Genomic DNA, 25,380 nt, shown 5'->3' on the forward strand with positions numbered 1-25,380 from the left:
GCTGCTATTGCTGCCATCAGCATCCCCGGGGCACCGGGCATCCCTGCACCAGGCGAGGGCAGAGCGGGTCCGGGGGGGTGTGCGTGCCGTGCCCGTGGGCCCCATGCCCACCCCCGGGCTGGTGGGGAAGGGGCCGGGTGCCCTCTGCTCCCACCCCGCCGGTGTGCCGGGGGCCGGGGCGGGGGTGGGGGGGTGCCCGCACTTTTCCTGATTTATTTTGCGCGCAGTCTCCCTCCTGCGACGGAGAACCGGAGAAGCGCTGCCGGGCTGCCACCTCCGGGGCGGGTGGGAGAAAACAAAAAAAAAAAAAAAAAAAAGGAAAGAAAAAAAAAAGAGGGAAAAGGAAGAAATCGCAGCCCAGCCCAGCCCAGCCCAGCCCGGCCCCGCGCTGCCCGCTCCGCTCCGCATCTCCCCGCATCTCCCGGCTCGGCTCGGCTCCGCACCGCCCCGCAGCGCTCCGCTCCGCTCCGCCCCGCACCGGCCCGGCCCGCCCGCCCGCTCCGCCCCGCGGCGGGGGTGCCCGGCCCGGCCCGTCCTGGCCCGTCCTGTCCCGGCCCGGCCCGGCCCGTCTCGCCCGCTCCCCGCCGGCGGCAGCCCTCGCCCGCCCGAGCCGCGCTCCGCCCAGGTAAGGGCTCCGCTCCCCCGGGTCCCCCGGGTCCCCCGGGTCCCCGCGTCCCCGCGCTCACCTGGGCGTCCCCCGCGGGTCGCGCCGGGCTCGGACGGGAGGAAAAAAAAAAAAAAAACCTCTCTTGAATGTCTCGGTCACGAGTCCCTGTAATTCTGATTACTTTTCCCCATGCAGAGAGGAATACTGCGAGGACGCTTCCAAACGCCTCTTTCCAGGCGAGGTCCTAGCCTGCGTGCTTTCCTTTATTTCTTTTTCCCTTTTGTCATCCCTTCTTTTTTCCCCTGACCCACTTTAATCGCGTGCCTTTTCCGAGGCACCGTACCCAGAGGCTTCGCCGGGTTCGGGAACCAGGCAGACCCAGCCGTGCCCTAACGTTCCGACCTTGCTTTCTGCTGTTACAAAATACGTTTTGTGAGAACAAAAGTGTTTTGGGGGAAAAGTGCCGTGACCTTTGGGACGGCCGCTGCTGGGACATCGGCGCTCGGTGCCGTGGCCCCGCCGGGAGGGTGTCCCCTCCCGCGGCTCCAAACATCTGCCCCCGGTGGGTCCCGGGTACCGGCAGGATCAGGGCAGCTCACCGCGGCTCCTTCCACAGACACCTCGGGAAATACAAGGTGCTTATTTTATTTGGGGTTTTTAAGAGCGTTGCTGTTAATTGGCTCCTGATCTACCAGGTTCCCCGGCTTTGACCGTTCCCAGTAAGCCAGGAAAGATCCCCCCTGTACGGTCGCCCCAGGCGAGGCAATAACCCACCGGAGATACTTTCTCATCTGTGGGCAGCTTTGCTATAAGGAACATGTTTAATAAATCATAAGGCCGGTGAATTCCTGGGATTTTTATTGCTTCTGTAAAAATGCAGTTTTGATCCGTCTGTGAGGGACACTGGGAAACAAAGCTGCTCCTTTCAGAGCCGGATCCTACGGATTTAGGACACCGAGCTGGCGGCGGGGCCGGCGGCTGCGAGCCTCCCCCGGGCAGGGGCAGCACCGCGGTGGGTGGCGGGACAGGGGGGCTCCCGGGGCAGGCCCCAGCCACGCTGGGGTTTTCTGTCTCTGCTTTTTGAGGGACTGAGCACGAACCGGGTGCCCGGAGCCCCGTCTTGGCTTCCCTCGCACCGCCGGGGCTGGGGACGCGACCGCGTGCGCAGAGCCGAGGCAGCGATGCCAGGGGAAACATCACAGCTGGAAACCCAGCGAGGCTGCGCCGGGCTTCGAATTACATTTTTCCTCCTCGCCCTATTGCCCAAGGGGGGAAAAAAGCAGCAAAAAAACAAACTGCTAAAAAAAGGGAGAGATTCTTGCAGGAAGAATAGCCCGGTTTCCATCAGCCAGGCTGACCCGATCCCCCCCCCCCGACAGCGGGGCAGCGGATTGCCCCGGCGTGTTTGGGCAGAGGAATGGAAATAAAGTGATTTTCTTTATTTGCTTGTTCCAGTCTGAAAAGTGGGGTTTAGGGCTGGGAGCTGAGCCGAAACGTGAAAGGCACACGGAGAAGTGAACCCAGGAGCTGTCAGGGGGTCGTCGGGATTTCGGAGAACACGAGTGCCCTGGCCAGGGGAGTTGGTTACGGGTTGAAGTGGGTGGTGGAGGGTGCCCGGCTCTGCCCCAGCTGCGCTGGCTCAAACCGACAGCCCGGTCTGCCCTTGGCCGCTGAGCTGTCCTGCAGAAGCAGTGGTTTGGTGATCGGGATTTGTCCCCGTCTCCTGCCATGCCTTTGTTTTAGGCTGCACGGAGCCCAGCCGCAATAGCAGAGGCGGAGAGGGAGCTTTTCTTTGTACAGGGAAGCATTTAAATTCTTTACAGTGATTCATATATTCCATTCATATGAAACACAGTCCTGCGGAGTGTGAATGGGGACTGCTGGGGGATTTTTTTTAAGGCAATAAGCCCTAGAAGTGTCAAAAGTTATTCACACCTTGGTGAAATCAAGGATATTTCTGTCCGTGGCTCTTGGCAGGGGCTCAGCACTGCTCGCCTTGTGTCGGGTTTTCAGTTTCCCACTTGGATACGGTGCGGGGGGAGCGCGGGGGCAGCCCTCTCGCTCCCACTGCCCGGCTCTGTAAGCGTTTCTCGGTGCTTTCTCAGCCCCCAGGGGTCGCGGGGCAGCCCCCAGCGCTCGGCCCTACAGGGGTTCAGACCCCCGTGGGTCACGCGCCCAGAAAGCCCCCAGGGCTGGAAAGCAGCCGTGTCTCGGTGAGCCTGTGGCTGGGTGAGATGCTGCCCCTCGCGTTTCACCACTCGTGGGGTGACCACCGAGGCTGTGACTGAAGCTACAGGCAGGCTGTCCTTGTCCCCCCGTCTCCCGTCTGCCCCCCATCATGGGGGACATAAGCTGGCCCAGCGAAGGGACGGGCCGTGCGAGCATCCCAGCCTCGCAGGACCTGCAGGATGGCTTCACGCGTCCGGCACAAGCCGGTGTCCCTCCGGCAATTGCTCTGTGGCGGCTGTGCCTGCTTCAGCACCGAGAAACCCCTTCCCCTCCTGGGACTTTTGGGGGGTGCTGCCCGGGGCGGCCGGGCTGGGACCTCGGCGAGAGGCTCCGGGGGTCAGGCACGGCCCTGGGGGCACTGACCTGCTCTGGGGGGGCTGCCAAGTCCCCCTTGGGGAGCGTTAGTTTGGAGGGAAATCGAGTGGAGTGGCTGGGGGCCGAGAGGTGCGGGGGCATCGCCCCGCTGCCAGGATGTGCCCCAGGTACGGGGCCAGCACCCGCGGGGGGCTCTCGCCTCCGCCAGCCGCTCCGGGATGCTTTGAGCCACTGTAAATCCTCTCCGAAGGAACTGGGAAGACAGTTTTATGGCTGCTGGGGAGGAAGATTAGCAGGGTGTTGTTTTCAGAGCTGATCCATCACGGGACGCAGGCGCTGCGTGGTGCATCCGAGCGCTCGGCTGCTGGCGGGCGGCGCAGCCTTTCCTGTGAAGGTTGAGATAAAAACGCCTGGTTTTAATGTTCTGTCTGCTCTTGGGATCTGTGTTGTGAGTGACAAAACCACCTCCGTGGGCCCCAGGCCCCACGCCCGTGCAGCGGCCGGGCTCTTCATGAGCCAGGGGAACGGCAGATCGAGGGGATTTGGGCAACGGCACCTGCAAAAGGCATTAACCCCAGCGGAGAGGGCGTGCGGGGCCGGTCGGTCCCTGCCCATCCTCACGCACTCCCTCTGTCATTCTCTCCTATTTCAGCTTGTCCGCAGCCCAGGAAGGAGCAAAGTTTCCATTCCCCTGTGCTAAAGAAAATGTCTGTGACAATAAAGCCTAATAGTTCAGGAGGGGGAGGGATAAAAAGACACCGAATTGCGTTTGTCTTCCCCCAGTTTCTCCCTCCCAGCCCCTTCCCTGTGGGAGGGGGTGCAGGCCGTCAGCTCTGTTGGGGATGTGCTGGGCTCCAAGCCTCCCCACTCCCCCATGTGCTCAGTCACTGGCTAATTAAAGAGGCTAATTAACTGCCTTAACAAAGGTGGAGGGGGCATTGACTCTCACCCACTCCCTCCTTTGCACCCAGGGGTTCCCCGTGCTGGACATTTTGGGGAGAGGGACTGGGTGCTGCTGGAAACCTGGCTGTGTCCTGCAGCAATCCCGTGGGAGCAGAGCCCTCGGGGGTGGCAGGCGAAGCCAGGGGTGATGCCCAACGCCGCTGGCTCCCCCAGGCTCTCCCCTCCCGGTCAGGGCTCAGGCGCACGTTGCTTCCCCTGCGTGGCGACTTGGACGCCGGCACAGACATAATAAACCGCTTTTCCTTTTCCCCTTGTCACCGGAGCCGTTCCTGAGTCACATCCCTGGCCGCCTGGCCTCTTCCCCAGAGCTGTCTGCTCTGGCTGCGTAACCCTGCACATCGGCTGCGAACTTCAAAGCGATGAGACGCAATCTGGCTGCGAAGGGTCCCGGCTGGATGGCAGCTCACTGGGGAAACATCTGCACGGGGTCCGGGGGGTGCAGGGGCCGGGGCGGCCGGTGGGATGCTCTGCTCTGCTCTGCAAAGCCTGGCTCACCCCTGGGCATCGCTCAGCTGCTCTCGAGGAGCTGCAGGAGCTGGTCCCTTCGCCAGGTCCATCTTCTGCCCCGTACCCCCGTGTCCTCGCAGGAGCATCCCACCAGGGACCCTACAGCTCTCGCTGGCTGCTGCCTCCCTGCAGAGCTCCCGAGCTTGGCCGGGGTGCTGCAGGTGGGAGATGGGTGCTATCAAAAATGAGGTGGGAGAAAAAAGGAGCCGACGGTGGCCTTGTGAGGGTTTCTGTTGTACCCTCAGCCCATTAGCTGCAGAGCGCTCCTATGGCCCCCGGCCCCGGCGTCAGCTGCGTTCACGGAGCAAAGCTGCAGATCGCAGGCAGAAACTGCAGCCAAAATCTGCGGAGCAGCCGGGTCTCATCTCCACGACCTTCCCTGGGGCCGAGCCCATCCCACTGGCCCATCTGGAGATGTTTGTCCTCAGAGGCTCTTCCAGGCGCCTCTGTCTAGGACAGGGCTTGGCAAGAAGCAGCCAGGGAAGAAGACAATGATCTCGATGTCCACCTGCGGTGGATGCAGAGATGGAGGCAAGGGCTTTCCCAGCTTGGATGTTTTTCACCAAAAAACTGAGTCCCTATATCTTGCATTGAAGTGCAGCACTCCCAGCAGAAGCTCTGCCTTCCCCGGGCAGGTTGTCCCCCCAGGAATTCCCCAAAACCAGCAGACTTCTGCAAACCTGCTGCAAACCCGAGTGGCCCAGCAGTGCCAGACCGCTGGGATCTCAGAGCGCTGCCTGTGCCTGCCCTGCAGTTCTCTCTGGCCATCGCCGAGAGCCTCTTTATTGTTCTTGCGGAGGGTTTTGTTTCACTGCTGCCTTCCAAGTTCCCAGGGATCTAAATTCTAAAGCAGGGTCTTGTAAAGAGCCCCGTCCAGATGGATGAGATGATATTGCTGGTATCAGATGAGATCTATCCCCTGTCTTTATCCGCAGACAATGCAACAGTGGGAGCAAACAAGGATACGGCCTTTCTTCGGAGGCACATTAGCCAAATAAGAGCCTTCTCTTTGTTTTGTACCGAAACCCAAGACCCAGCGGCCAGACCACCTCGCGTAGCTGCCCTGATCTCCGCAGCCACAGCCACGCGAGGATTTACCCCTCTTGCTGCAAAATCCCCCGTGCCCAAGTTGCAGGCAGGGCAGGGCAGACGGGTCCTGCCCGTTGCATTGCGAGGGTGTTTCCTTTCCTGCGCCCGCTGTCGGGGGGCCGTGTCGGTGCCCCCGGGGCCGGGCAGGTCTCTGTGCTGCTGCAGGGATGGAGCAGCGCTCGGGGCTCTTCTGCTCTCGGGCGAAGAGACGTGAACCCGACACCTGCCGAAGGTGGAAGTTGCTTTGGTTGTGCCCCATCTTTAAGGGAGAGCTGAGTCCATTCAGCCAAGGATCAGGCCCGTCCGGAGCAGCCGAGTCCGCTCTGTGCACAATGCTTGCAGTGATGCTTGAAGCCTGCGGCCAATTCACCTGCTTTCAGATTTCATTACAAGTCCTAAAATTCAGCCCAGGTTTGTTTTAAGAAGTTACCAGAGGCTGAGAGAGCCTGGGGCTGATTTATGGCTTCCCATCAAAATCATGTGGTTTTACCACGAAACTTGGAAGCTCTGGCTGCATTTTTTCTTTGGAGATTTTGGCTTTGCTCCAGGCTCGGCTCTGAGGGGCGAGAGTGTGAATCCAGGGTGTGCATCAGGGCTGGAGCATTCGGGTGCTGCAAGTGAGATGGAGGAGATACAGACTGCTGCAAAGAGAATATTTAATGTCAGGACAACACAGCCATCTTTCTCAGGGAACCACCGATAAGGCGACGGGATGCTTGGCACGGAGGGGAGCTGCAACAGTTCCTTTGCTTTCAATGTGGCTTTAATTTCAACACTTGCCACTTATCGCCCTTGCATCCTGCTCACTGTTCAGCAGCTCGATGTCAGCAACCGAGAGCAACGTCCCCCACCGCGCCTGCGTGCCCGGGGAGGTTGTGAAGTCCCGCTGCTCTTCTCAGAGCCCTGCTCCCGGACCCGCGGGGTGAGCTGCTGGTGCCCACCGGGGTTAAATATGTGGGCTTTTGCCAGAGGAGCATATTTTCAGCCTCAAACATGCATTGTCAATGACTGCAGAAAGGTATTTCTCAGCTGCTCCAGTGTCCTGTAAGCCAGCCAGCCAGCGGAGAGGAACAAGCCTACTTTTATTGCTATTTCTTCATATTTCCTGATATTGCCAGTCTGGCACTCACAACCCACAGGCAGATCCCCGAAGGTCCTGGGTTTGGATTACAGCGGCGATACTTTTGTCTTTTCTTTGCCTTTAATTTCAGATGCTTTGGGCCCCAAAGGGCTCAGGCCGATAAACCCACCCACTGCAGCCAGGCGGGCAGAGACAGCAGTCTCCCCGGGGTGAGCAGCCCGGGCATCGAGAGCGGACCACAAACCAGGCCAGCGTGGGCGATGCGGGGCCGTGCCCAGGGACCTCGGGCGCAGCTGGGACTGGGACCGGGACCGGGACCGGGACCGGGACTGGGGCATCCCCATCGCCACAGCAGCACGAGGGTCCCGGTGCCCAGCGACTGCTGTGTGCCCACAGACCTCTGAGGGTCATGTTGGGGGAGTCTCGGCTGCCGGCTCGTGGATGATGCGTGAACAGACAAAAATAGTGCTTTGTGTTACATAAATAACAAGGTCAGGGCGGCTGCGAGCTGCTCTGGCCACGAGCGAGTGCCGCGTCCTGCCAAGCAACCCCTGGCGCGGGGGCTGGCGGGACAGCAGAGAGTCGCTTCGGGGCTTGGGTGGGTTTGTGGTTTTAATTTAGTGGCTTTTTAAAGTAAAGATGAACGGGGGAGCTGGGCAGCGTCGCATCAGTTCCCCTGTCTGCTTCCAAAGGAAGCTGGTGGGGCCGCACCGAGCACCAGCGGCTCCGTGCCCGCTTCCCGAACCTCGGCTCGCTCCTTCCCACCGGCAGCACGGAAAGGTCTGCGCTGCAAACAGACCTTGTCCTTGCCAAACGCTGCACCGTGCCGCACTGCACCGGCTAGGAAGCGCCAGCTCACGTGGCACGGACCCGGTGTGAGATGCTTGGGTGTCCGGCACCGCTCCTCTGGCCGGGGCGCATTTGATGCTGCTCGGCACGTCCGCCAATGCTTTTTTCCATTACGTGTTCTCCCGAAGCTGTTTCTTAAAGACCACGTGTTATGTTATTGCCGAATATAGACTATGAGCTGGGACAAGACCTCAGAGCTCCTCCGAGCAGTTATAAGCAGAGCTATACAATGAGTTTGTAATTATTTTATACCAAGCCCTGTATTTTCCTCCCCGCAGGGAAAGGCCAATAGAGCGAACAAGAGCAGGCCCATGCCAAACCATGCCCAGGCAGTGCTTTTATGAAATCTTGGGTTCGTAAGAATTAATTTCATTTAAAACATTCTTTTCGTTTCTCATAAAGCGCAGCAAATCCGTGGTACTTAGGGCAGGAATGCAGCGAAAGCGCTGCCGGGCAGGCAGCAAATTACCTGCGGCAGATGAGCCGTGGCGGCGGGGTCGCCCGTGGTCCGGACCTGTGCTGGCCTCGGCTTACTCCGGGCACGCGGCTGGGAAGAAGAGAGATGTTGGAGGAACTGTCTTGGATGCACTTGGGTATGGGACTCCGGCAGCACCCCCATCCCATCCTGCGCTCCCAAGGGATGTGGGAGTTTGGGCATGTTTATCCCCAAAGTTCAGGTGAACGCCGGCGTGGCCGTTTCCCAGCCCAGTGCCTGTGTGCTGCGGGGCTGTGGCATCCTGCACGGGTGGGACAGGGTGTCACGAATCGTCCCTTTGAGTCCTCTGGCTGGTGGCGGCTGGTCCAGGGATGAAACCTGGCCAGAAACCCAAGCAGACTTGCTCAGGTGAAAGGTTGCAAATAATTCAAGTGAGTTTTGGGGTTGGGGGTACCTGAGCAGCGGCTGGGGGCCGGGGTGGTGCTCCTGGATGGGGGCTGGCAGCCAGCGCTCCTGCCCTGCATGTGAAGGTGTGAAGACCAGGGCTGTGGGAGAAGCAAACCTCTGTCCACCTCATTGCTGGACCGCCGGAGGCATGGCAGGGGGCACCTTTCCAATGGCAAGACCCCTGTGGGGCCGGCTGCTGGGGGGCCCTCGGCATGGGATGGGGTTTGCTCCCTGGGGTCCAATCCCAATTGGAGGAACAGCCCCGAAATCCCATTATTCTGGAGCACAGCCCCACTGAAAAGGGGTTTAACTCTCCTCCCTTCAGCCATTTCCCCCTCTCCCAGCCTCCCAGGACAGGACCCAGGCGGGCATCTCATGTAGCATGTCCTCTTCGGATGCAAACGGGCGCTCGTGACCTTGGGTGCCCTTCCCCGGTGCCCTCGGGTGTCCGGCTGCGAGCTCAGGTGTGGGACGTGCCCACGGGAGCTGGGAACCGGAGGCAGCTGATGGGTCCGTCTGGCTGGTGCCGCCGCCGGGCTGGGATTGCTCCCCGCCGCGCTCACCGGCACTTCCAGAGGGGCTCGCTTGCTATAAATCCCTGCCTCCCACCTGGCTGGTGGGCTCCAAGCCCGCTGGAGAGCTGATAGGGATGAACAAGAGGAGGATTAGAGGGTTTAGCAGGTGTCAAGCCTCATCTTTCATCCCACTGCGGGGAAGTCTGTGGCTCGCTCTTCCCCGCTCCTGCACAAGCCCTGCCGGAGCTGGGGCTGCCCTTTCCTTCTGCGTGTTCGCTGCTGACCTGGAGGGAGCAGGCGATGGGGCTTCCAAAATGCAGGGTGAGCTGGTGGCCCACGCCGGGCTGCGGCAGGGGGTCTGCAGCGTGCCCAGAGCCCTCCGGGCACCGTCCAGCTTCGGGCGGTACATTTTTGCTGGCTAGATGAAGCTCCTGAGAAGGAGAGGTCAGCAGCTCTCCGGCACTGCGTGGCACGGCACAGCCGAGCAGCCGGGGCCGGCGGGGATGCCCCGGGCGTGCGGTGAGCCGGGCGATGGAGTTTGCCAGCTGCGGTATCAGGTTGAGCCGCGTCGCTCCGCGGTTTGCTGGAGAGAGCGTGAGAGCGCAGGGCTGGGCGCGCTGTTTATTTTGGTTAAATTGAGTTTTCTCCGGGAGATTGCGGGGCGCGGGGGGCCTCCAGACAAGGGGCTTTTGTGAGCCGGGCTGCAAGCCGATCCCCTTTTGTGGTTTTGCTTTTTTGGATGATACAATTTGTTATTCCAAGAACTACCCAGCAAATGGACCCCATTAGCCGAGTCCCCGAAGTGGCTGGAGCTGGCGCTCGTGGTGCCTTTGTCTGCGCCCACCTTGGGCCCGAAGGGAGCCGCTGAGGCCGCGTTACCGCAGTGCCTTTGCCCCCGGACGGTGCCCGGGGGGAGACGTGGGGCCGGGGGGCCGGGAGCCGCCGTCCCTCCTTGCAGGCTGCGAGGCCACGGCTGTGCTGACGGGGCATCTTACAGGATTAGCCTGGGCTGGGAAAGCCAGTGGGACAGGCGGAAAGCGCCGGGTTTGTTGAATTCCCCGGCACACTTGTGTCCCCGGCGGCACGCTGACAATAACCCAATTGTTGCCGCGTTGCTGGGGGCTGGAGCCGGTGCCGGGGGGGAGGCCATCCATGGGGCAGCCCCCTTGCCCCCTCGGACGGGGCTGGACTCTCACCCTCACCTCCAGCCACCTGAGCTCGGCAGCTCGGTGGGAGCTGCGGGAGTTTGCATCCCCCTCTGCCCTTGGGCACGAGGGCTCTGGCCCCAGCCCCAGCCAGTATTTAAGGTACTCCCCCCCGACCCCGCAGCATCCCTGGGGTCCCGTGGCGGCTGCAGTTCTGCAGTTCCCCACAGCAGCTCTGCAGAACCCTGAGCGGGGCACGGGCACTTCTGTGCCACGCACGTGGGTCCCTGGCACTGAGCAGCAGGACCCGCGCTGGGGGCAGCCCGTGGAACCCGGCCGGTAGCCCCCCACCTGCTCCACGGCCGTCCCGGCACGTGTGGGTGCACCCTCGGCGGCCGTGCAGCCTCGTGCTGATGAAGCCCAGCCCCAGGGCTGCGGTGCCAAGGCATGTCCATCCCGCCGGGCAGCCCAGGGCTGGGCGGTTCAGCCGGAGCATCCTTGGCCCGCTCGGCGTTACGTCCTACCATGCGGGGATGCTGCTGGCTCTGTTTGTCTTGGCTCCGTTGGGCTTTTTCCTGCATGCGAGCTGGCTGGAGCTGGGCAGAAGCCAGTGAGTTTATAAATAAAAGCATCGGACACCTCTCTGGGTGGTGCTGAAAGCTCCCAAAATAGCCCCGCTGCCCCGCCAAGGCTCGCGTGGCCAAGATGTTCGTGGCCAGGATGTTCGCAGAGGCAGCTCCGGGGCTGGGTGTGGGAGCAGGGCTCCCCCCCGCTCCCTGACTCCCATCCCGGCCGCCCTTGCAGAACAGCCCCGGTGTCTCCTTCCCCAGCCGGGACATGTCCCCGCTCCCGCCAGCCTCCCGATGGGACGTGTCCCCCAGAGCTGGCAGTCCCTCGGCGAGGAGGGATGCTCCAGGATGGAGGGGATGGGTTTGCCGCAGGGGTTGGGTACCAGCAGAAACCTCCCCGGCAGTGCAGGCACGTGGTGTCGCGGAAAAGGGGGATCGGAGCTGACAGGGACCCGACGCCGCTCTCCCGCGAGGGGAGCAGAGCGGCTCTGGGGCAGGGTGGGTGCCAGGCACCGCACGGAGGGGACATTGGCTGCGGCAAAACGGCCCCTCGGCCAGCTCTGGTTGACGGAGAGCCGGGAGGAGAGTGCCGGCTCTACGGCTTCACCTCCAGCACCTGGCGCTGCTTGGCCGCGTGCTGTACTTTTGCCGCGGCGCCGCAAAAATACATTTTTGCCCCAGCCTGGGCAGGGATGGTCGGAGGCCGTGGGACGCTGGCCTCGCGCGGCGTTTGCTTTCCGCCGGCGGAGGAAGCCTGGCTCGCCGGGGGCCGCGGTCCAGCCCTGGCAAATCCCAGCGGGGGCCGTGGGAGGGGGCAGCCATAACATCCTGACAAAAGGAGCCTGGCAGCGGGCAGGAGACGGCGCCGGGAGCCAAGCGCGGGGGCAGGACCCCATCCGGGGCTCCTTGTGCCGGCCGCCTCCGCTCGACGCCGTCTGCCCTGCCTGCAGCGTGCCGGGAGGGATGGAGGCGGTGGTGACCTCGCAGATCCCGGTGCCTCCCTTGGGGCCAGCCGCAGCGTGCCAAGGGCTAGCATTTGGGGGGGGAGGGTGTTCCCGGCACTCAGCTGCAGCCAGAGCCGTCCTCCCACCGGGCCCCCGCCAAATTCCACCCAGGGCCTGGCATTTCAATGTGCTGTGCTTTTGGAAAACAGCATTTTAATGCTCTTGCTGTAAATGAGGTGGAAAATGTCCGTGGGCTTGTGCGGGAAGGCTTCTGGGAGCCCGGCCGTGCCGTAGGCGTGATGGGGTCTGGCTGAGCCCTGGCCAGGCGGCTGGGGATGGGGTGGGATCCTCCAGAGCCTCACGTCTCTCCGGGACTTCCCTGCGATTTCAGGCCAGCTCTGCTTATTCCGGTGATTTCTGTTGCAGCGGCGAGGCTGATGCTGCCTGTCCCCGGGGTGGGTCCCGCCAGCTTCTCAGTGCGAAGATTTGGGGTGCACCCTGACCTTCCTGCGGTGAGCACAGCCGGGGGGCTGTCACCCCTCCCCGGGCAGGGATCGGGGGGCATTGCCCGCTTCCGTCCCCGCACCACCCCCAGCCCGGCGAGTGCCTCCAAGAGCCTTTCCCTGCTCCGTTCCCACACAATAGCTCCCGGGTTGAAGGCTGAAGGGTTTCTTTTCTCTTTTTGGTTTTTTTTTTTTTTTTATAATTGTGCTCTAGAAAAATGGGATGAATAGGTCGATTTAATTTTTTCCCCATGTTTCATTGCCACATGTGAAGGCTCGTAAGTGCCAGGCGAGTGCGGCAGCGCGGTGCCCGCGGCAGACACCCAGCGCTCGCCCGAGCCGGGGCTGCCACGTGCCCACCATTTCCTAGAAGGCAGCAACATGCCAGCACCTGCCCCGGGTCAGGTCTGCTCCCCGGAGCGGGGGGACAATCGGGATCAGCGTTGGGATCCCTCGGGTGCGGGAACGGGTGCCAGTCCCCTCCCGAGAACCACGGCAGCCTCCTGGTACCCGTGCCCAAACAAGGGGGTACCCCCATGCAGAGGCGAGGGGGTCTTTGCCGGGCTCAGCGCCGTGCCACCGGCGGCCTGCATGGCCTTGGGCAGGATGAGCCCCTCTTTGGGCAGCGGGTCCTGAGCGGGGACGGGGGGAGGTTCCCGCATGACACAGCCCAGAGGAAAACTCTGCTTGGAAAAGAGGAGCTGAATGTTTTTCCAGCTTGAAGCCTAAACAAAAGGTTTTGTAATAAGTGCGTCCCCTGGCCTCGGCTCAGCACCCGGCTCAGCCGGCCGCAGTGGCCAGCACAGCCCTCCCCATCCCCCCTGGGTCGGTCCCCGGCTTTGTACCCCGGTGCTCCGGGGATGGGGCATGGCCCTGCATCGTCACCGCTGCAGGCTTCGTCCCATCCTCCAGGAAAACGTGCCCCCGGGAGACTGCAGGGACACAGGGACACGGGGACGGCCCCGAGTGCTGCCGGCTGCGTGTCTGTCTGAGGGCTGGCGTCTCTAACAGAAATAAATAAGTTCCACTAAGAAAATATTCTGTATATTCTGCACTGATTTCCACTGGTGCTTGAACTCCAGGTCCCCAGTTTTGCTTGGCAGAGGGTCCATGGTAACAGAGACGCCCAAGGCAGATGCTCTGCGCCCCGCGGGGAAGCAGGGCTGGTCCTGGTGCTCCCGAGCCCTGGAGCCTGTGGAGGTCACCAGCTCCTCGGTGCCTTTCCCAGTCGGCTTGCTCCCAGCGCTGTCCTGGCTACTCCTATCGCTCCCTTCTCCGACCTGCATCTGGAAGCAGTTTTTCCCCTGGCATGGTCTGGGGCACGTGAAATCCATCCCATTTTCCTCTGGGCTGCCCCGGTGCGGTCCAGGTCTGGCTGCTGCGCAGGGCACCGTCTGCCCCCAGGCAGGGCAGCTCTGCCGGATGGTGCTGCGTCGGGAGAAGCAGGAGAAAGCAGAAGCTGCAGGAGATGAACATGGTTTGTGGGTGCAGGGGTCCAGCCAGGCGCAGGCGAGGGGGATCTGGAACCCTTTAAAGCAAATTAAATGAGATACTCGATTGCACTGGAAATTAGGAGCCTGGTAATAAGATTATGGCTTCGGGTAGCGGCACACTGGTATTACTTGAGGTTGAAAGCTCTTTGTTTATGACAAATAGAGATGGTGCACGTGGGAACGGTGAGCGGCTCCCCGTGTCCCCACAGGACGCGGCACCCGGCTGGCTGAGACCTGGGAATCCTGGGGGAAGAAGGGAGCGGAGCTGCCGCATGGGACTCGCTGCTGCCTCTGCCACAGGGCTCGAGGGGAATGGGGGTTTTGGCATAATCCCCAGGAAAGCGGGGGTGCTGGAATTCCCTGTGAGGCTTTCGGCTCCGAGACAAAGGAAATGTGGAAACTAAAAAAAAAAAAAAATATAAAAATTTCAAATTGAAAAAATCAAACCAGCTGATTCAGCGATGTTGAAACATCTTGTGACAGCGTCGGACAAATTTTTTCCAAACAAAATTCTGGGAAAAAATCATCCTGATTTTACACAACCCACGTCCGGCCTGATGGAAAGGCACGTGCTGGGGGTTGGCCTTGGGGCTGCCCGCAGCCGGAGCGGCACTGGGATCGGTACACGGAGCCCCACGGTGCTGCGGAGCCCTGGGAGCGCAGCCTTGCAGAGGCTTTGCACCCACCGCGGCGCTGGCCCCGCCGAAACGGTCATTACAGAGCGCAGAGGAAAATCTGAAATCCAAGCCGGCAGCGCGGGGCCAGCCCCGGCCGGGCGGCGGGAGCGCGGTTTATGGTAGCGTCTTGTCAGAGTTTCCACTGAACACCTCAGGCTTGCTGGGATCTCGCATCAGCTCACATAAATTAAATTAAATTAAATAACATAAACTAAAGTACTGCCTGAAAAGCTTGCGCTCCATCCCCTCGCCGGGGTGTGAATATGTGTAAGCAGCTCCGCCGCTGCTGCTGTGCCAGAAAAGCTCCTTTGTGGTGCACAGCCCCAGGGGCAGCCGGGGATGGGGATGGGGATGGGGATGGGGATGGAGACGGGTTGGGGTGCTTGGGGCAGCGGGATGGGGAGGGTTCAGGCTGTGGCAGTGGGGGACAAGGGTCCTGCCGGGAGCCCCCGCTGCCCGCAGAGAAGCCGCCACTCATTTTCTTTACTGGGCTAATTGAGAGCGCAGCGAAGTCACGTGCTTTAACCCCCCCTGACAGCCCCGAGCCAAAGCTGGGCTTGTCGGTCACCCTCCCGGGCACGGCGAGGGCAGGGCAGGCGAGGGGTCCCTCCAGCCGGAGGGGTGCAGCCCCCACCACTCCACCTCCTCGCCACGCCACGGCCACCCCGCGGCTCCGCCGCTGCCCGCCCCAACGCCGCACCCGCATCCGGCAGGTACCGGTCCCCGGCGGGATGCTCTGCCCTGGGCACGGCACCGGAGAGACCCTGGGATGGGACCGGGGCAGGGCTGGGGGATGGCGGGGACGTTGGCGACCACCCTGGGGGGGATTTGCTGAGCAAACGGGGGGGGAGGAGGGTCACTGGCGCGGAGAGGTGCCGGTGGGAAGAACCGGGGGACCGGGACCCCCGTGCCACCCGGCTGTGCCTGGGGAGCAGCATCTCGCCCCGGCGAGCCCCCGTGGCACGGGTGGGGATCAGCCGGTGCCAGGCTGTGTGCCGCCGAGGCGAGGGCAGCTTTCGGAGCGGGCAGGACCGCGGCACTGCCCCGGCAGGTAACCCTATCCCCCCGCGCCGCCCGCCCGCCGGGGAGGGACGCAGCCGAGGCTCCCGCTCCTGAAATTTATTTTAATGTAAACCTAGCTCTAAGGCAGCTTTTTCTCATTTTTAAACTATTTCATATCAATCCTTGGCCTGACATTTGTTTTCTTTGAGTGCGGTGGGGAGCGTGGTCGGCATTGCTGAGGATATCTCCTCAGGAATCTTGGCAGAGGCGGCTCCCTATCTTTGAAGAAACGGCAAATGCAAAACAGAAGGCAGATATTAGAGAAGCATAAACAATATTTTCCCCCTGCTAACCCCAGAAACGGCGCAGCGGCCGGCTCGGCGACACGGCGGCGGGGGGGACCCTGTGCCCGGACCCCACCGGCGGCACAGCACCTGCCCGGATTGATCCCCAGGGCAGACGGACCGTGGGTCCCCAGCATCGCTCCGGGGCAGGTCCCCATCATCAGCGGCCACGACGTTGTGCGGAGGCACGTGGCCAACCCGGTCCCCAAGGGCTGTGACCGAGGAGTGGTCACGCCAGGAGGGTTTCCAGTGGATCGGGGGGAGGCCGGTGCAGCCGGGGGTGCCCCCACCGGGGTCTTGCCCTGTTGGGGGCCAGGAGCCGGGCTATGGGGTCACCCCCCAAATGCTGAAACCCCAAGGAAACGCTGCTCCGAGGGTGAAGCTGGTTTCACCAGCGTGTTACCGCGGAGGGGTTTTGTGGAAGACGTGCACGGCAAGGACGGGCGGGAGCGCGGGCAGCGGCCGGAGCGTGGGCTGCACACGCAGGTTCACCTGGGGGTGCTGCTAAAAAGCTGGAAGAGGAGAGGAAACGGAGATCAAAGGACCCAGCAAAAGCAGGGAGACAGGATTTCAACCCCTGACATTAAAATAAAATGACTGTTAGGATAAACACTGCAAGGCAGCTTCCCATCCCGGGCAGCCAGGCTCGCTGGCGGGGCAGAGGCCGGCGTTATGTTCTTTGGCATTTCACACTTGAGAAGGAGTTTTCGCAGCAGCTCACAAATTCGCTGTCGTATCTGGGCAGCTGGGAGAGCGGCGGAGGGAGGTGCTGGTGAGGAGCAGCGGTGCTCAGCCTGGGAAAACAAGGGCACGGGGGATGCCGTGGTGGTAACGCTGTGCCGGGGAACGAGCAGCTCTCCTGGGGGCACCGGGAACCGGCTCGGGAGCTGCTGTCCCCATGTGCTCCTTCTGCTCCGGAGCCTGATTCCACCTTGGTGTGAGGCTGTGATGGACGGAGCAAGTCTGTCTTGTGGGAGGGCAGGTGCTGCTGTTGAGGGTCCTTGTTGCAGCCGGAGGTGCCGTGGGGATTCTTGCAGGCGGCGAGAGGAGACCCGGGCGTCAGGGTGATGAACGGAGGGGCTGGGACGGCGGTGTTGGGGTCTGGGGCAGGAGAAGCTCCTGGACACGGTCACAGGGACGGGTCCTGCAGAGCAGCCGCTCGCTGCTTAAAACCTAATCCACTGAGGAATGAACGTCCGTGGGTTCAGCCCTGGCCTCTCCCCCTGTTTGCTTTCAGCAGCTCAGGCATTTCTGGCCCCCTCCATCCTCGGACCCAAATTTTGCCCTAGTGATGGATCATTAGGTGCCAAGGAAGTGGCTGAAAATGCTGTTGTGCTTGCTGCGGGGACCTCGGACAGAAGGGATGGGGTGCCCAGTTTAGGGCAAGGTCCTCCCCGGTGACCTCTGAAGCCACCGCAGAGCTCTTGGCCTCGCCAGCGGCTCCCCACGGCAGCGGCTCCCTTAGTGCTGTCACGGGTTCCCGCTGCTCCTCGATCACCCGCATCCCCCTTCACAGGGGTTCCCTTCCCACGGGGTGCGTGGGCAGGGGCTGGAGCAGCCGCAGTGTTGCTGCGTTCACTCGTGTGCAGAAGCTGCATCCCCCCCGTGATGCTGACGCAGGTGCGGTGGGCTCCAGCGGCACCGGGCTGCTCTGTGCCGTGCCATCGCCCCGGCTCTCGGCGGGGACAGCGTGAATGGGGACACGGGAGGTCCCTGGGGCATCCCTGCCCCGTACGTCCCAGCCTGCGGTGCGGGTAGCAGCCCCCCGAGCGAGCTGCCCTGGCCACTCTGAGCACCCCTGCCCCAGAAGGCTCTGGCCCGGACCACAGCTCATTATAATTAAGCCGGTGACCCCAGCACGAGGCTGGAAGTTTAAATGTCTGCGGTTGATGGCCACTTGCCCGCAAATTCCCCGAGATGGGAATCGCTCTCTGCGGGTCCCTCCAGGCTTAGCAGATTTCTTTGCAAAATACCCGTTGCATTAGAAAATGCTGTTTCTGCACAGGAGCTGCGAGGGCAAAGCAGCATCTGACCCACAGACCCCGGGTAAACACCGTCTGCTTCCCACCAAAGCTCATGTGTCCCTGGAGCAGGGCTGCTTTGGCTGACGGAGCCGGCACGCGTCCCTCGGGGAGCGATGTCCTGAAGCCCCTGCAGCTCGCTGGGGCTCACAGCCCGTGTCCCTCCCCGGGGCGTCTGGGCAGATGCTCCACATCCCGCACCAGAATCCGGGCATGAGAGGCTGTGCTTGGGTCGCGGCACGAGCCGGGGCTCATGTGGCAACGTGGACCCTGCGCAGCCTGGCCCCCGGGAAAGGGGCTCCGGATCCTGCCCGGTGGCTGCCGGGGTGACAGAGGGGACGGGACCCTCCGGCACCGCCGTCCTCGCTGTACGCCGCAGCTCCGACACTCGGCTCTTGTTCTGCTCCGTCTTTTGGCTACGAGGGACGGTGTTGCTGCTGCCCCCGGGCAGGCCACCATCCCACTGGGAGGAGGAGGAGGAGAGGGGAAGAAGAAGGGAAGAAAAAAATGAATCCCCACAAAAATGTCTTCATAACAGGAAACGTCTCATAAAATACCTGTGGTTTGGCATGTGTGATCCGACTGGTCAAACTATGCACCTGGCAGGCAACCCTGCTATTAATGCTGCGCACAGTCTGGTATTTCGGTGGAGCTGAGGCTGGCGGAGGGGGGAGGATGGGACCGGCGAGCTCAGGGCACAGAAACCCTCTGTCGGGGCCAGGGTGAGGGGGGAACACGTCCCTTGGGTCTTGCTCGCCTCCATGTGCGCCCGGGGGGACATCCCAGCTGTATTTTGGTGAAGGGACCACAATGCCCCTGGGATGTGGTGAGCCGGGCTGAGCCTCGCACTCCGGGCAGAAACCCGGCGTTTCTGCAGCTTTGGGCCAGGGTTTTCCACCCAGACCCGGGTCCAAGCCAGTGCAGACCCGAAGTTCTCTGTCCAAGTCCCCAAACGCCGCGGTGCCCGCCATTCCCCAGGGATGGCTTCACCCCTGCGTGCACCCTCGGCTCCGACCGAGTCGGCAGCGATCCGCCGGGGCTCTCCCACGCTCCGCGGAGGAGTTTTGACAGCTGGAGGTGAGGGATTAAGCCCCGAACTGTGACCTGCGGCAGGTTCATGCCTTGCTGCGCTCCCGGCACACACGGGCGGAGGGTCATTAATCCGCCTTAGCTGATCCCTGACCCGCCGGCTGCGGGATCAAGCGGCGGCACCAATCCTGTTGTCAGTGCTGCCACCGGACCCGGGCTCCTTGGCTCTGGGCAGTGTGCACCGCGGGCAGCGAGCGTGCACCGCGGGCAGCAAGTGTGCACCATGGGCAGTGTGCACCGTGCACCATGGGCAGTGAGCGTGCACCACGGGCAGCGAGCGTGCACCATGGGCAGTGAGCGTGCACCACGGGCAGCGAGCGTGCACCATGGGCAGCGTGCACCGTGCACCACGGGCAGCAAGCGTGCACCATGGGCAGTGTGCACCGTGCACCACGGGCAGTGAGCGTGCACCACGGGCAGCAAGCGTGCACCATGGGCAGTGTGCACCGTGCACCACGGGCAGTGAGCGTGCACCACGGGCAGCGAGCGTGCACCACAGGCAGCGTGCACCACGGGCAGCGTGCACTGTGCACCACGGGCAGCGTGCACCGGACTCGCCCCCGCCACGGCCCGAGTGCCGGCCCGTTGCCAACGCGGGACATCTCCCGGCCAGCGCGGTGGGGCAGGGTGCGGATCCCGCACGCTCCCCGCTCTCTGCGCATCACGGATGACTCAGGCGTGTCCGGAGGCGAGTCAAGACAGGGAGAAACACCCAGGTCGGTTTTGCGGCAAGTTCTTCAGCAGCTGCCTGCAAACCAGCTGTTTTACGACCGGCGGAGCGAGCAGAGCCCTGGCGTCCCACCACCTCGTGTTGTACACCCACCCCCGGGCTCCTCCTGCTGTGGCCCCCCAGTGCCAGCTCCGCTCCTGGTGCCCTGAGCTTCGCACGTGCCAGCTGGCCCGTGGCTACCAGAGCAGCTCAGCCCGTGGCCTTTCCTTCAGCCCTCCACCCCCGCCTTCCTCCGCAGTAGTCGCTAACGCAGCAGGAGTTAATTAGCACAGAGCCCCCAGCCTCGGCGTTAATTTGGCTGCAACCCCTGCCTGGACCGGAGCAATACAGATGGACGCCGCAACCCCCCTCAGCAAACCGGGCTGAAGGCACCGCGGGGCTGTGCCGCAGGGCAATGCGCCGTGCCGTGCCGTACCATGCCATGCCATGCCGTGCCATGCCGTGCCATGCCATGCCTTGCCATGCCATGCCATGCCATGCCGTGCCGTGCCGTGCCGTGCCGTGCCATGCCATGCCATGCCATGCCATGCCGTGCCGTGCCATGCCGTGCCCAGCCTGCTCCACACGGGCGCTGCAGGGGTGGCAGGAGGCTGTCTGCAGATGGGGTGGGGTGTTTTTCTTTCGTCAAGGAAAATGTTTTCTTGTTCCCTCGGCTGATGGGCGGGTGAGGCTCCGGGTCCGTGCGGCGCGTACAGCAGCTTTTGGATCGGATCAGGTGTCATGCATTTAAGGACCGGCTCGTGCCAAGACTCTCCCCGCGCGCTCCGGCGCTGCTCGGCCGAGCTGCTGCCTGATGCCTTTGGCTTTCGCAGCCCGGCCTACGGAAACAACGTGCTCGCTCTCGGTTTCAATAGCTCACTTTTCGTTTTTGACTCGTTTTATTATTATTTTTAAAGCATGTGTAGCGCAAACCAAATCATCTACCTCCTGCTGGAGGCAGTCCAGCCCCGTGTTGGGCTTGGAAAACCTCCCTGCTTTATTTTTTATTGTAAATGACCGGAGGATGGAGCGGCTCGATGGGACACGGCGGCGTCCAAGCCTGCGCTGCTCCAGCCCACCCACACGCGCCGGCTGCTTTCTTGGTGCTTTCTCTTCGCAGCGTCCTCCTGAGCCGGGCGAGCGTGCGAGGTGCTCGCCGCTGCTTGCTTCAGCCCAGGGCGAGCTTCTGCCGCCGTTTGCAGGGGTCGTGCCCGTGCCCCGTGCTCCCGGTGCGCGGCACGGGGACGGCGACGGGGCCACGCCAGTGAGCCTGGGTGTGCGGTTGAAGCACATCGAAGGTCCCATCCTGGCTCATCCCCGCACCCCAGCAAACCTCCGTGGGGGGCTGGCGTGGCCCCGGGTTTGATGCAGGGGCAGAGCTGGGGCGAGGGCCAGCGAGCAGCACGCCGCGCCCCCGCACCGATCGTGCTTTTACTGCCGGGTTTAAACAAGTTCTCCATTTTACTGACCTTCAGCCGCAATCACAGATCCCCCGTGGATCACATATATTGACTTAAAAAATAATTAGCCTTGAAGGGAGCAGGCGCGGTGCCTGCCTGGCAGGCCCATAATTAATATTTAAATAACAGGGGCCATAAATCAGCTGCAGCTCAGCGAACAAGCCCCCGGTTGTGTGCGCGGGGGAAGCGCACGGCTGCGTTGCTCGCAGGAAAGTCGCCCAGTCTGCGAGCAGGGCCGTGGCCCGGAGCGTTGACATGGATGCCGCGGGGAGAGGGGAACGGTGCGGGGCGGCAGCAGCCCCCTTCCACCGGGAACGGCTGGGAGCCGTGTGCCGGGAGCGCGCCGGGAGCTCGCCGGGAGCTCGCCGGGCCGACCAGCACAAGCCACAGACTGTTTCTGGAGCGATGGGAGCGGCACGGGCTCCGGCTGCCCCAGCCCCTGCGCTCCTGCGAGAACAAGGTGACATTTCTTGTCTCCTTTCTCATGCTTCAAGTGTGAGATTTTTTTTTTTAATTTTTTTTTTCCTTTTCCCGGAGCTTTCATTGCGTGCCAGGGGTTTTTAACACGTCTGCTCACCGACTGCCAGGGGAGCAGACACTCGCACAGTTCGCGCGGCGGCGGGGCGTCTGAAGCCGTGCCAGGGGTCTCCGTGCCGCGCCACCGCACCGGCTGCAGCCGGGTTGGGCCCCCCCATTCCCCCTCCCCGGATCCTAGCAGCGCGGTGCTGCCGAGCCCCGTCCCCGCTCCAGCGCCTCGCCGGACCCCTCGAGCGCTTCCCCTGTATGAACTCTCCCGGTCCAGCTGTTCCTTGCTGGGCTTGGCTTTTCTGCAAGGAGCGGCTGTGGCCGAACTCCGTACTGTGCCGGGGGGGGCTGCAGTTGCACCCAAAGGACGGCAGCCCCACCAGCTGCCATGTCCAGCCTGGCATTGCAGCACCGTGCCCGCGAGCCGGCCGCGGTGCCCCCAGGCAGCAGAGCGGGGCTGGGGAGCATCTCCCCTGCTCCAGGTGGGAAAAAAGTGACTCCTTGTGGGATGTCTGCTGGCCATACCGGAGCAGCTCCCAGCCCCTGGACTCCCATGAGGATGGGTGGGTGACACCCGGCTGTAGCGGCCCCCACCATACCACGAACCAGCCAACGTTTGCAACCTGCCCTGGGAGATGAGAACGTTGCACGGCTGCTCGTTGTGATTAATTATCATTTCATAACGCAGGAGATTTCAGGCATGAAAGAGCCTCTTCACAGACACGTTCTGCACACTTTATCCATCATATGAGACTCCAGATGTTTCCATTTTATTCTTATTAAATCACCGCCTGGAGAGCCCGGGTAACGTGAGGCCTCCTGCCCCAGTGCCGGGCACCGCCGCGGGGGACGGCAAAGCACCGGAGACCCCTTTTCCTTGAGGGACAGAGACATGTGCCTGGGGGTGTCGGACCAGACCCCCCCTCAATGTCCCCACAGCCCCTTGGGAGAGCAGGGGCAGGTGGAGCGACCCGTCCGGACCAAGGGAGGACGTGCAGGAGCTAACCCCGTGTCTGGAGATCCCAGGTTACGGACGGCCACCTCGGCGCGGAGCAGGGGGACTCCGTTTCTCATCTGGCATGCAGCGAAACCGCGGCCGGAGCCAAAGCGGATGGATCACCTTGTCCTCCTTCTCCCTTCCCTCTGGCTCCGGTTTCCCCCGGTCCCGTGTCTCCAAGGGCTGAGGTCTCACAGAAGGACAGGGGGACGTTTGCAAACACTCCGCAGCACCCAGCAGCGAGGTGCTGAGCCACCCCAGGGTGCTGCTCCTGCGGCATGGGCTTGTTGGAGCAATGAGCAGCATCCCGTGAAAAAACCCCAGTCGAGGGGAGGAGCAGGGGAGAATAAAGCCCAGGTGGGAGAAGAGAGAGCTGGGAAGGGAGGGAGTTAGAAATGGAGGCACAGGGGTCATACCAGGTAAGGAAAACAAATAAATAGCTGATTCAGGGGTTTGTTCTCCTCTTTTATTTAGCAGAAACTGTATTTTTACAGCTGCAATCCCTTAAAATGGGATTCTTTTTCCCTTAAACAAATCCTTGTAAAATAATGCTTCATAAAAATAAGCGTTCCTCCTCTCGACCCTGAAGACAGAAAAACAATAACGCCAGCAAGGCCCTCTCCGTGCCGCCAAGGAGGCTGGTGGTGGCTGTCACGCATGTCCCTGGCTGTGCCCACCCGAGCCCAGCCGTGGCCTCCCCTCCGGGTGCCGCGGCAGGTACGGCACAGGACCGGTAACCGCTGGCTCCGGCGGGATGGGCAGAGCAGAACTCCTCTCCCAGCATCTGCCGTGGCCACCTGCATCTTCACAGGGTCTGGGGTCTGTCGTGCCACCAGCGGCAGAGCCGTCCCCGTCCCCTCCAGCCCCGAGCACAGCACAGGGGGCACAGGGGGCCTGGCTCCGTGGGCGTTTACCGGGCAGGAGAGCAGCAGTCAAGGCTGCCTCGTCACTGGAGACCTCCAAAAACCTGCCAAGCACTTGTAGCATCAGGAACAATCCCACGCCAGGGCTCGCCCTTCCCTTTACTTATGTTTCCTTTAATTTTGTTTTAATTTGGGTTGGGGTTTTTTTTTGGGGGGGGGGTGTTTTTTCTCCAGGCTGCAACTTTTTTTTCACTGCTGCTTCAGCAAAAGCGATTCAGGAAATTCCGATCAAATCCCGGCGCGCAGCAGTCCTGCCCCTGCTCCCCGGCGGGAGAGGCAGAGGGCTTAATTCTCATTAATAACCACCATGGGTCAATTATTGCAAGAAGGAGGAAAACCAGCAAAGCTCTTCGGCATCACATGTTATTTAAGCTTCCGAAAATAAATGTTCTTTGCAAATCAATCTGTTTGCAGCTCTGCGCGTGGAGCTGGCAGAGAAAAGAGTTGCTAGAGAGAAGTTATATTTATAGAGGTTATTTATTTTAAATAAACAGGCACTTAAGGCAGAGGCTGCTGCTCCCAAGTGCTGCAGCCCTCCCCTGGGCTTTCCCAGCCAAGGGCTCCCGTCCCTCACCCTCCAAGAGAGCTCCCATTGCTGCCCGCAAAGTGCCGCAGTTGAGCCACAAACAGCAAGTCTTGGGCTCCAACAGCGTGGTTTTGGTCCAGCACCCACCAAGAAACGCAGCGCCCGTTTGGGAGGTGCAGCACCCACCCAGCCGCTCCTGGGGCAGACAGGGCTCGGTGGCAGGAGCCACGGCCGGAGCGCACGCAACTATTGTTAGAGGAGACCCTGCTCACTTGAGAGATGCAAAAGCAACACTCGGCTCAGCAGGCTGTGGTTTTCATTCTACCTTTTCTCCCCCCTCTTCTTATATATGTTAAAAATATATAAGGGAAGCCTGACATGGGCATAACCCCAGACAAACAGGTACTGGGGCAGCCTCTGACAGGCTCTGCTGGGTGCCTGTTGTTAGTTATTGCTCACAAACCATGTATTTATTGTGCATCTCCCAGCTGGCACGTGTTGGGAAGCGTAACGCGTTCAGGGCACCCGTGGTCCAGAAAAAGACGAACTGGAGGGAGTCCCACTCCCGCCGTGATCTTTCCCGGGTTCCCGGTTGATCCTCGTGGGACGGAGGGTGCAGGCAGGGGTCGTGGTGCCCACTCTCACTGTCGCTTTGTCCGCAGGAGCAGTGGGGAGCAGGATGCTGCCGGACGCCGTGGCCCTGCTGGTGGTGGTGGTGATGATGGTCGGCCTTCGCTCGGCGGCGGGAGGAGGCGCGGCAGGCTACGCCCAAGTGAAGTACATGCAGCCCATGGTGAAGGGACCCCTGGGACCCCCCTTCCGCGAAGGCAAAGGGCAGTACCTGGGTAAGGGATGCGCTCTGCGGGAAGGTGGGATGACACGGGGCCGTGGCTGCCTGGGACACTTGCTGGGATGGCGGGAAGGGGCCGTAGCATCCCACAGCCATCAGGTGCTCGACATCCCCTTACCCTCGGGGTCGGTGCCCCCAGGGAGCAGCCTGGCACGGCCAAGGGTTCTGCTGTCCAAAGCACCTTTGGCCGAGCACGGAGGGGCTGTTTAGGTCTTCTTAACCCAGTGCAGAAGGACGAGGACAGGCACAGAGCGGCTCAGCAGAGAAGTAGAGCCCTTTGTTCGGGCTGGGTGGGCACCCTTGGGTCCCTCAGTCTGGAAGCCGGCGCACAAAGGGGACCCGTGAGCCTTTTGCTCCCATCCTCCTGCATGTTTGCCGGTAGGTTCGAGGCACAGCCCAAGCGCAGGAGCCCCGGCACTCGCCATCTCTCCCCCTTTACCACTGTTAAACCTGAGCTGTCCCAGCAAGGCTTTTTCCAGTCCTCCACCTATTCCATTTTCCCTGGCTGTGTTTTGCACCAGCTGGGAAAGATGGCCAAGGCCAGAGCCGAGACCCAGCCTAGCGA

General features: G+C 62.0%; 1 protein-coding gene across 1 annotated transcript in view; it reads left to right on the plus strand.

The window, feature by feature from the left end:
* The window catches only part of COL8A2 (collagen type VIII alpha 2 chain), a 35,799-nt gene continuing 10,419 nt past the window's right edge, over positions 1–25,380 (plus strand). The window contains exons 1-2 of the mRNA XM_075047249.1: positions 1–625; positions 24,628–24,810. Of these exons, the coding sequence (XP_074903350.1) occupies positions 24,645–24,810 (166 nt within the window). The 5' untranslated portion in view covers positions 1–625; positions 24,628–24,644. The remainder of the gene's footprint in view (positions 626–24,627; positions 24,811–25,380) is intronic.

The sequence above is a fragment of the Buteo buteo genome, chromosome 16 (genome assembly GCF_964188355.1).
Source record: "Buteo buteo chromosome 16, bButBut1.hap1.1, whole genome shotgun sequence".
NCBI classification, from domain to species: Eukaryota; Metazoa; Chordata; class Aves; order Accipitriformes; family Accipitridae; genus Buteo; species Buteo buteo.